We start from the raw sequence: 10,095 nt of genomic DNA on the forward strand, positions 1-10,095 counted from the left end.
GAGGAATGAGGGGGCCTACAAAGCAGAGGAATAACTTATCAAATGATTTTTCATGAAATGAAATTTGATAACTCCCTACAAATATTCTTCACATGAAGACCTGCAACTTGAATACATTTCATAATGCAATTCGTCCCGCATGCTTCAACGCATCACAATCACGAGTTATCAGAAACAGTGACAGAAACTATCGATCATATAGATACTTTCCAAAAACATGGATCGTGACCTAAACGTGAATAAACGTTGAAACGAGATGCATTTTCTGTACACCCGCCTCCTTGTGTTGTCCCAGTGCAGTCGGTGCAGAGGGCAGGTTGGATGAATGCGACGCGGCAAGTGGATATTTTGGACCAATCAGATTTGGGTGTGCAGAAAGTTCGCCTTTTATGGAGAGGGGGCTGCGGCGCAGCCGGGGATAAAACCCAGCACCTTGGCAACGTTTCATTATTCAGTTACACAGCCCAGCAGTGTGGACTTATCGTTCGATTCCTTCGCTTCTGAAAACAGCTAATCCCTCCCAAACCACAGGTAAGGAAGGGCCACACGGTTCGAGGAGATTCAACGCACCGTCTGGAAGGTTTAGAACATTTCTAGACTGTGTGAATTTAAAGTGCATGTTTGCAAAGTTATCGATGTATGGTCGTTAGCATGAATGACTGACTAGCCAGCTGGCTAACTCTTGGTTGGTTAGGATGTGTTTGTGTAAGCGTGTCGTTTGGCTCACTTCGATTAGGCCATTAGGAAAGGGTGATCTTAGTGAGTTACATGTTTCAGCGATTTTCTTTCTACCGGAACGATCACCGTAGCATTGTCTTCAGCTAACATTTAGCTAAGTTGTACTCATTGAATTGGCTGTCTTGCGTTTCCGAACAAGCAAAAAAAGGTTCTTTGCATTGCCAGAATTTCGAAATGAACGTTGGACAACCCAACTGTCAAATGTTATTGTTTGACAAGCGCATCAGTTGGCTCCGGGCACACCCATTGCAAGCGAGCCCGGCGTGTCAGCCTGTCAATTTCCAGGAGGACATAATTGAGGTATCAGTAACTTGAACCATGACCAACGTGCTGTTGGGTAAACATTTGCTTTGGCACTTGATCGTGTGGGTTCCGTTGGCCAAATTCCTACTTGTTTGACAGATGCTAGCGGTAGGTCGCACATTCCATTGTAATTGAGGACATGCTGCAAGCCATAACTTGGCAGTTATACTTCAGGTGGCCAAGCACACTCACTTTCACAACACTTCTTGTTGAATAGCTGTCAGTCATTTGCAGGAACGGCAGGTTAACTTGATTGACTGTATTCTTGTGGCCGGGCGGGGGGAGGGGGGGGGGTCAAGGCATTGTCGTTGGTCTCACCTTCCACGCCGGCCAAAGTTCTTTAACCTCGTATGGTCATTGACATTGGCCATTGCTTGAATTTGTCATGGAAGATGAGTTTTCTTTTGGCAAGTGTCTTTAAAGATTTCAATGACAGGTTGAATTGGCGTAGACGTCCGTTTGCTCTGGGTGGAGTGGTTATCTCGTTAAGGGCAGGGAGTGGCCCCTCTCAGTCGGTTTCTAAAGCTCTACACATGGGGTGGCTGCGACGGGCCGCTCCACTGGCACTTGCCACTTGCTAAGCTGCTCGAACTATTGCCATATATGGCCATACCGAGACTGGGGAGAATCTGCCTTTGTCTCTCTCGGGCTGGGTTTGGGCTGGAGCTCAGCACCACTGCGCCACCCAGCGGTCAGAACTCTGAATTGAAACCGGTGAAATGTAAAAAGGCATTAAGTTGTTTTTCCCCTCTTTTTCGTGTAGAAATGGAAGACGAGATCGCCGCACTGGTTGTTGACAACGGCTCCGGCATGTGCAAAGCCGGTTTCGCCGGAGATGACGCTCCCCGCGCTGTGTTCCCCTCCATCGTCGGTCGTCCCAGACATCAGGTACTGTCTCAGTCTCATCAACTGTCTTGCTAGATACAGGAACCATTTACAACTTAATTCTATTAGCTCTGACTCATTGCAAATGTGCTACTGATGCATTATTGCCATACTACTGTTCCAAATTATTTTAGGACCTTTTTGTTCATATGCCCTTATGGCTACCTGCTTCCATAGATGCACACTAATCAGTGAGTTCAGACCACTCCCTAGTGCAGCTATCTAAATGTGCCATGTGTTTGTGCAGGGAGTGATGGTGGGTATGGGCCAGAAGGACAGCTATGTGGGAGACGAGGCCCAGAGCAAGAGGGGTATCCTGACCCTGAAGTACCCCATCGAGCACGGTATCGTCACAAACTGGGACGACATGGAGAAGATCTGGCATCACACCTTCTACAACGAGCTGAGAGTCGCCCCCGAGGAGCACCCCGTCCTGCTCACTGAGGCCCCCCTCAACCCCAAGGCCAACAGAGAGAAGATGACCCAGGTATGGCTATAGGATGGATTGACAGAACTACAGCCTATATGTGCTTACCATTTCCTCCATCTGTTTCTCCTGCTCACACTCTCCCCCTCTCCTCCAGGCCCTCTTTCTTCAGAGCTGATCTGTACCTTTCTCTGGGAGCTACAGGTCTCTTCCTCTCTCTGCACTCAGCCTTTTAGGAATGGCTAGTTTAAAAAAACTGGCATTCTGCAAATTAGTTGACTGGTTTGTTCTGACATTCACAGCTGTTGTGTTGGAATGTCAGTTTCTGCACCATCTAGGTCCTCCACTAACAGCTGCCTCCCTCCCTCTGCCTATTGCATGCTCTAGTGTGTGCAGTGAATGACTGCTTTATTCTAGGCCCATGTTACATCACCCTGACTCATCACCCCCCCCCTCTCTGCTCTCTCCTCCAGATCATGTTTGAGACCTTCAACACCCCCGCCATGTACGTGGCCATCCAGGCTGTGCTGTCCCTGTACGCCTCTGGCCGTACCACCGGTATCGTGATGGACTCTGGTGACGGTGTGACCCACACAGTGCCCATCTACGAGGGGTATGCCCTTCCCCACGCCATCCTGCGTCTGGATCTGGCTGGCCGCGACCTCACAGACTACCTCATGAAGATCCTGACCGAGCGCGGCTACTCCTTCACCACCACTGCCGAGAGGGAAATCGTGCGTGACATCAAGGAGAAGCTGTGCTACGTGGCGCTGGACTTCGAGCAGGAGATGGGAACCGCCGCCTCCTCTTCCTCCCTGGAGAAGAGCTACGAGCTGCCCGACGGACAGGTCATCACCATCGGCAACGAGAGGTTCCGCTGCCCAGAGGCCCTCTTCCAGCCTTCTTTCCTCGGTGAGTCAAACTACATTCTTTTAAAATCTCTATACATGGAATGTACATGATATAGGGTGTCAGACTAAGCCATTTTGTAGTTTCTAACTGGCCTGTTTTTGTTCTCAGGTATGGAGTCCTGTGGTATCCACGAGACCACCTTCAACAGCATCATGAAGTGTGATGTTGACATCCGTAAGGACCTGTACGCCAACACCGTGCTGTCTGGAGGCACCACCATGTACCCTGGCATCGCTGACAGGATGCAGAAGGAGATCACCTCCCTGGCTCCCACTACCATGAAGATCAAGGTGAGGGACATCACCAGTTATCACAGTCTTATAAACTGTCCCTAATTACACCCTATCCCCCATAAACCCACTAGTGTTTGCCAGGCTCTGGCCAATAGCATGCCATTTGTGACTCAACCAGTTCTAGAGTCTTCCATGCTCTGTTAAATGCCTCTCTGCTGCCACTTGGTGGAACAAAATAAACTGCAGGAAAGGCCAGACAATGAACTCCTCAACTTGGTCTTTGGTGTACCTGATTTCTAACCCTGTTTTCTCCCCCCCCCTTTTCTCCAGATCATCGCCCCACCTGAGAGGAAGTACTCTGTCTGGATCGGAGGCTCCATCCTGGCCTCGCTCTCCACCTTCCAGCAGATGTGGATCAGCAAGCAGGAGTACGATGAGTCCGGCCCCTCCATCGTCCACCGCAAATGCTTCTAAACAGACTTTCCCTTCCAACAACTTCGGTTCTGCACACACACACCAACACTCACTCTGGTGGGCAGGGCCAGAGCACCTCTCCATTGGCATGGCTTCTGTGTTTGATGCTGTGGCCACTGAGGCTCTCCTCACAGAACACTGGAGGTGACATCATCCCAGCTTTCTGAGTGGCCTCCCAGTGGGTCTGAGGACTTACATGTACATTGTTTTTTTTTTTTTGGTCATTCCAGATGTTTGTGTTGACTGCATTGTTCACCCAACTTATTTGCCTCTATGAAGGTTTTCCCTGGTTGAGTGAGTGGGAGCACACTTACAGTAAACCGTGTTATAGTATTGCTTATGTAAATTATGTAATCGAAACTGTCGTTTTTGTACTTTCAGCCTTAATATACTTGGTCCAGTTGTTTTTCTTTTGTTATGCAAAAAAAAAGCTTTACCTTATGAGGGTTTACTCCCGCTGTGGATGGGGCTGGTGGGCTCTTGTGTACACTGACCAATACAAACCGATTACCAATAAAGTGCACATGTCTTGACTCCTGCCTCATGGTATTTACTGTCTACTGCAATAGAGCTTGTTTCTTGCTAGCCTTGTCTCAGGGCTGTATGTGCTTTAGCCTTCTCCTAGGACTGTTTCCATGCCATGTATGGGAGTGTGAGTTAAAGCACATACAGGGCTGGAACCAAGCTAGTTTCTTCCTGGTTAATCATGAAGTGCTGACTTGACTGTTGGACTGTCAAGATTGCAGTTCTCTCACTGCCTCACAAGTTGTTTGCAGTTACTTTGCCTCATGTGTATCTGGCTGTATTCTATTTTCTCCTTATTGAATGTAGAAATGTAATTTAAAAATGACAATAGTGGGGTTGAGTTAATACTAAGTACATAATGTAAACTACATTATTGGATCAGTATGTTATTGGTATCATAGGCCTACTTTTCTCAGGATACTCTGCAATCCGAAATATACTTGGCCTCAATTTCAATGCTGAATATTTTATTTTCAACTATGTACAAATGGGTTGATGTCAAAATCACTAGTGTTGGAGGAAGCTGTAGTTTAGGCTCAGTCCATAGCTGGGGTCTTTTATTTCCTTGCCCTCTTGCAGGGGGGTCTGTCTGTCTTTGCCTCTGGACTGCTGGGGGGGGGCTCAGAGTTGTCCCCATCATGCTTCCCCTCCAGCTCCTCTTCTGTGAGGGACCCTGTTGCTGCTGTCCCAGGGTGTGTCTGGAGAGGCTCAGCCTGGCCCCCTCCGCTCCACATCCTTATGGGAGGCACCTCCAGCTCTACATCACTCTCCTGGTGGAGGAAGGGGCTCTGACTGCCTTGGGGAACCAGAAAGGTGGTCCTCTGCCCAGAGAAGGGGCTCTGACTGCCTTGGGGAACCAGAAAGGTGGTCCTCTGCCCAGAGAAGGGGCTCTGGCTGCCTTGGGGACCCAGAAAGGTGGTTCTCTGCCCAGAGAAGGGGCTCTGGCTGCCTTGGGGACCCAGAAAGGTGGTTCTCTGCCCAGAGAAGGGGCTCTGGCTGCCTTGGGGTCCCAGAAAGATGGCCCTAGAGTCAGGGAAGCAGTCATAAAGCGCTGAACAGACGTCTTGGTTTGACATAAGCAGACGCTTCGGGAGGAGGACTAGGCGGAGCGGGTGGGTAGTAGTCATAGGGGTACAGGTTACAGAGAGACATGGGAGGGGGTGAGTAGAAGGAGAGGTCGTATGTGGGGGAGGGAGAGCGGGTGAGGGACCTCTCTGAGTCACAGCTGTCAGTCTCTTGTTGGAGTTTAGGAGAAGGGTCCTCCTCTTCATAGTCCTCCAGGCTACCTGCTGATGGTGAGGCTGTGGTGTGACACTCTGAGGACATGGGGGAGAGAGACTGGCCGGGCTCTCTGCGAGGAGCAGCAGAGACAACTGTCTTGTGTGGTGTTAGGTATGTCACATGACGTCATTGAAGATCCTGATGTTTTGGGTGAACAATGACGGACAGATCCTCACTGGAGCGACAGTTCCTTACTCACAGCCTGGTTGCACCAACATATGAATTTACCCATATGCTGAACATCCACATATTTATGATGATAAATAACGATATAAGCTTATTTAATTTTAATTCAAGCAAGATTGATTGCCCCCAATCGTTGTTAGGTGTCTGCTGTACAGTAGTTGCTGTGAACCAACTGTGAACCAATGCATAAAAACCTGGCAAACTTGGCAAACGATAGCCAAATTATACAGGCTATAGCTGGCTAACTAGCTTATAATCAGTCTTCCCCAAACATATGAATATAGTGCTTCCCTCGACATTTAAATGGTAAATCCCAGCGAGATAACGGGAACCATGTTGCTGCAGTGTGATATCGCTGCATGACGAACCACAACTCACACGATACATTCATGCAGCAGGATAACACGGGCAGGTGACAGCAACATAACGTGTTGCATGGCCATCATCCAACACACTTCATCTTGAGCTAAAGATGTACCTGCCAACAACAACAGAGCAGGTATTCACTTTGCGTCTCAGAGTAGAAGTGCTGATCCAGGATCAGATAGGCTCTTATTCCAAAGGCAGATCTGATCCTAGATCAGTACTCCGACTCTCAGACGCTTTGTGGATACAGGACCAGAGCTCTCGCTGTTGGGAATTACTCATTTTGTAGTGGGCAAGAGTGAGCACGGAGGTAAAGTCGAGAGGTCTCACATAGAGGTGTGTGTGTGTGTGTGTGTGTGTGTGTGTGTGTGTGTGTGTGTGTGTGTGTGTGTGTGTGTGTGTGTGTGTGTGTGTGTGTGTGTGTGTGTGTGTGTGTGTGTGTGTGTATCGTGGGGCCAGTGGAGCTTGGCCCCTTAAGCTTACCGTTGACTCAACGGAGAGGCATACTTTGAGCATGCGCACAACCATTTACCCCACTCAGCGTTTCATTGACAGAGAGGGGCCAGTCCTGTTCTGACCCCAACACCATATATGGTGGTGGAGTCATGCTCAAAGCATGCCTCTCCGTTGAGTTTGTTTTACATTTTTCAATAAAGAAAATATTCTCTGATAACCCCCTTGTTTATGTTTTTCTTTCATTGTAGGCTTATACAGATAGGATTATAAAAGTAATAACAATAATAATATAATACACTTTATCTTTCACACCTTTTAAAAACAAAGTGCTTTATCAAATATAAGTAGAAACAGTAAAACACAGACACATTAAAAAGAATGAGAGCAGCATCGGTTAAAGGCTAGTCTATAAAAATGAGTGTCAAGAAGAGATTTAAAAGAGAATACTGATTACGCTAGTCTAATATCCTCATAGAGAGACAGGCTAAGTGTCTGGCTGGTAATTTTCCATAACCTTGATAGTCTAATAGCTGGCTGAAAAGTGCCTGCAGTGAGAGTTTAGTTTAGTTTATTAGCTGTTGCTCATGTAGCAGCTATTGTGAGGTCCACACCTAACATAAAACACATACTGAACAGTTGTAGACAAGAGTAACACAGATTAAATATTCCTGTGGCCCAACCATTGCAACCAAGATTCAAGATTCAAGATTCTTTATTTGTCAAGTATACAGTGAAATGCAAAAGTGACAGTGCCACAATACGTTTTAAAATAGAATAAAATAAAATAAAATAGAAGTACTAAAAAATATAAACAGTATGAACAGTATAAACAGTATAAACAATATAAACAGTATAAACAGTATAAGCAGTATAAACAGCGGTGAAGCAATGTACGCAACCATATCGTGTCCATTGCAACCCATGTTAATTCATGCAACTTTAAATGCTATTAGTGTAAAAAGATAAAAGTATAAAAGGTATCAAAGCTGTATAGAAGCCTTGTGAGTCATGTCAGTCTTTAAACAGAGAGTCTGACAGTGAGACTCCTCTTACTGGGACTGGCCCATCAACTGTAAGATTCAAGAGGCAGCAAAGAGCACTTGGCAGAAATGCATATAACCTATAACCTTCATAATATTAATAATAAATATAACCCTTGAACTGTCCGTATACTCAAATGAATAAATCCCTTGTTTGGGAGAGTCTATGGCAGGGGTCCCCAAACTTTTTCCTGTGAGGGCCACATAACTTTTCCCTTCTCTGATGGGGGGCCGGTGTCAGTTTGTAACAGAAAAAGTGTGACGATCGTAGGGGTGCTTAAAAAATTTATTGTTTTCCAGAAAGCCACACATAACCAAATAACCCTTTCCAGGTTCTTTACAGAAAAAAAGTCAGGAAATAAATAATAACACTATTAATGAAATAAATAATAACTAAATAACCCTCTCTGGGTTCTTCATAGAAAAAAAAGCCATGGAACATTAACTTTCTGTTGTGCCATGCACAATCTTAACAGATAAAAGTTCAGCTCAGTTGTCAGAGCAGAATCTCTCTGACACATATGAGCAGTCTCTTAAAGTTCTTGTGTTCCTTCCTTATAATCCTTTTGTAGGTTCCAGTAGGCTTGTAGACACCGCTGTTTGCAGCTCTCTCTCATCAACTTCCCTGTGAAAACCACAAAGGAAGCAGGTTGAGAAACTGAACTAAGTGATACAGCACCTACACAGCACAATACATTTCACTACCAGTATGGTTGTAAAGATGGATTTTATCCCAGTAGATTTTATTATGATTATATTTGTTTATGCTCAGAATGACTCATTCAAGTCAGAAAAGTGAGCTTACCTATGTATGTTCATCAGTGTGAACTGTGGGCCTGCATCTGGCTGGTGAGAAGTTGAATATCAGGTTCCATTCTAGTTACAGCCAGTCTCAAGCACTGATGCAAATGTTCATCTGTCAATCTTGATCTCATCGGAGTTTTCAGCAGTTTCATGCGTGAAAAGGTTTTCTCGCAGATATACGTGCTGCCAAAAACTGTGGACATTTTCATTGCGTGTTTTTTGATGTTAGGGTACGTGTCGTTTGGGAGGGCGGCATAGAAGTCAATGAGACTGTTGGGCTTGAATGCGTCTTTCAGAACATCACAGTTCTGTAACTCAGCCAACTCAAACTGATATGAAGGCTGGGCTTCATCAATGTCGGCAACAAAGGGGTTCTGAAAAAGACGGATTTCTTTTGCATGAACATGTAGTTCACTGAATCGCACACCGAACTCCGCCTTCAGCATTTCCAGTGCTTCCACGCACTTTTCAGCTGGGAACGGGACCGCTGGGTTCTCTGTCGACAGGTTTTGGGTAGCAGGGAGATGGACGAAGTTGCGCTTTTTCACTTGTTCCAAAAGCAGCGCTAATTTCACCTCAAATGCTTTTATGTGTGAATACATGTCGCAAATGAGTTTCCCCTCGCCTTGTAGCTGCAAGTTAAGGCTGTTAAGTATTTCTGTCACGTCTGTTAAAAATGCGAGGTGCCATTTCCATTCTGGGTCGATCAGCTCTGGGACCGTTTTGTCTTTTAAATGAAGAAATGCGTTAATTTCGGGTAGCAGCTCGTAAAAACGCCTCAAAACTCTGCCCCGGCTCAGCCATCGGACCTCTGTGTAGTACAGCACATCTCCGTGCGCAGACTCCAGTTCAGACAGGAATTCTTGGAACTGCCTGTGTTTAAGTCCCTTTGCTCTGATGAAGTTTATGCACGACACCACAACCTTCATTACAGAATCCCACGTCAACACTTTGCAGCACAGTGCTTGCTGGTGAATTAGGCAGTGGACTCGTAGCGGGGCGGTGAGACCCCTTTTTTCCAACTCCCGGTTCATGCGTCCTATTAGACCGCGAGTTTCGCCCACCATGCTAGGAGCCCCGTCAGTCGTGATGCTAGCCAGCTTTGACCAGTCCAGGTCCAACTCCTCCATGGTTTGGCACACTTTGTCAAAAATATCCTCTCCCGTTGTAGTCCCTTTGAGACTTTGGAGGGCTGCCAGCTCCTCGCATATCTCAAAGTTTGCGCTAACTCCACGAATAAAAATGAGCAGTTGCGCTGTGTCCTGCACGTCCGTGCTCTCATCCAGTGCTAATGAAAAAAAGTCAAATTCTTTCGTCTTCTGCTGCAGCTGGGCATATACATTACTCCCGATTTCTTCAACGCGTCTGGTGATTGTACTCGCCGACAGACTTACGGCATTAAATGCATCTTTCTTCTCGGGACACAAATCCTCCGCGACAGCATCCATACATTTCTTAACAAACT

The 10,095-nt window shown here is 46.5% G+C and overlaps 2 protein-coding genes across 2 annotated transcripts; one reads left to right on the forward strand and one right to left on the reverse strand.

Annotated features, from left to right (window-relative positions):
* Positions 1-397: 397 nt before the first annotated feature.
* On the forward strand, positions 398-4,505 carry actb1 (actin, beta 1). Its single transcript, XM_083694051.1, has 6 exons — positions 398-531; positions 1,805-1,929; positions 2,174-2,413; positions 2,827-3,265; positions 3,374-3,555; positions 3,829-4,505. Exons 2-6 carry the CDS (start codon positions 1,807-1,809, stop codon positions 3,970-3,972), a joined length of 1,128 nt encoding a protein of 375 aa, XP_083550177.1. The 5' UTR covers positions 398-531; positions 1,805-1,806; the 3' UTR covers positions 3,973-4,505.
* A 3,297-nt stretch (positions 4,506-7,802) lies between these two features.
* Positions 7,803-9,832, reverse strand: LOC310821816 (general transcription factor II-I repeat domain-containing protein 2-like). Its single transcript, XM_083694052.1, has 2 exons — positions 8,632-9,832; positions 7,803-8,451 (listed from the first exon to the last, which is right to left on the reverse strand). Exon 1 carries the CDS (start codon positions 9,758-9,760, stop codon positions 8,645-8,647), a length of 1,116 nt encoding a protein of 371 aa, XP_083550178.1. The 5' UTR covers positions 9,761-9,832; the 3' UTR covers positions 7,803-8,451; positions 8,632-8,644.
* Positions 9,833-10,095: the final 263 nt, after the last annotated feature.

The sequence above is a fragment of the Argentina silus genome (genome assembly GCF_951799395.1).
Source record: "Argentina silus genome assembly, chromosome: 22".
In the NCBI taxonomy this organism is placed as follows: Eukaryota; Metazoa; Chordata; class Actinopteri; order Argentiniformes; family Argentinidae; genus Argentina; species Argentina silus.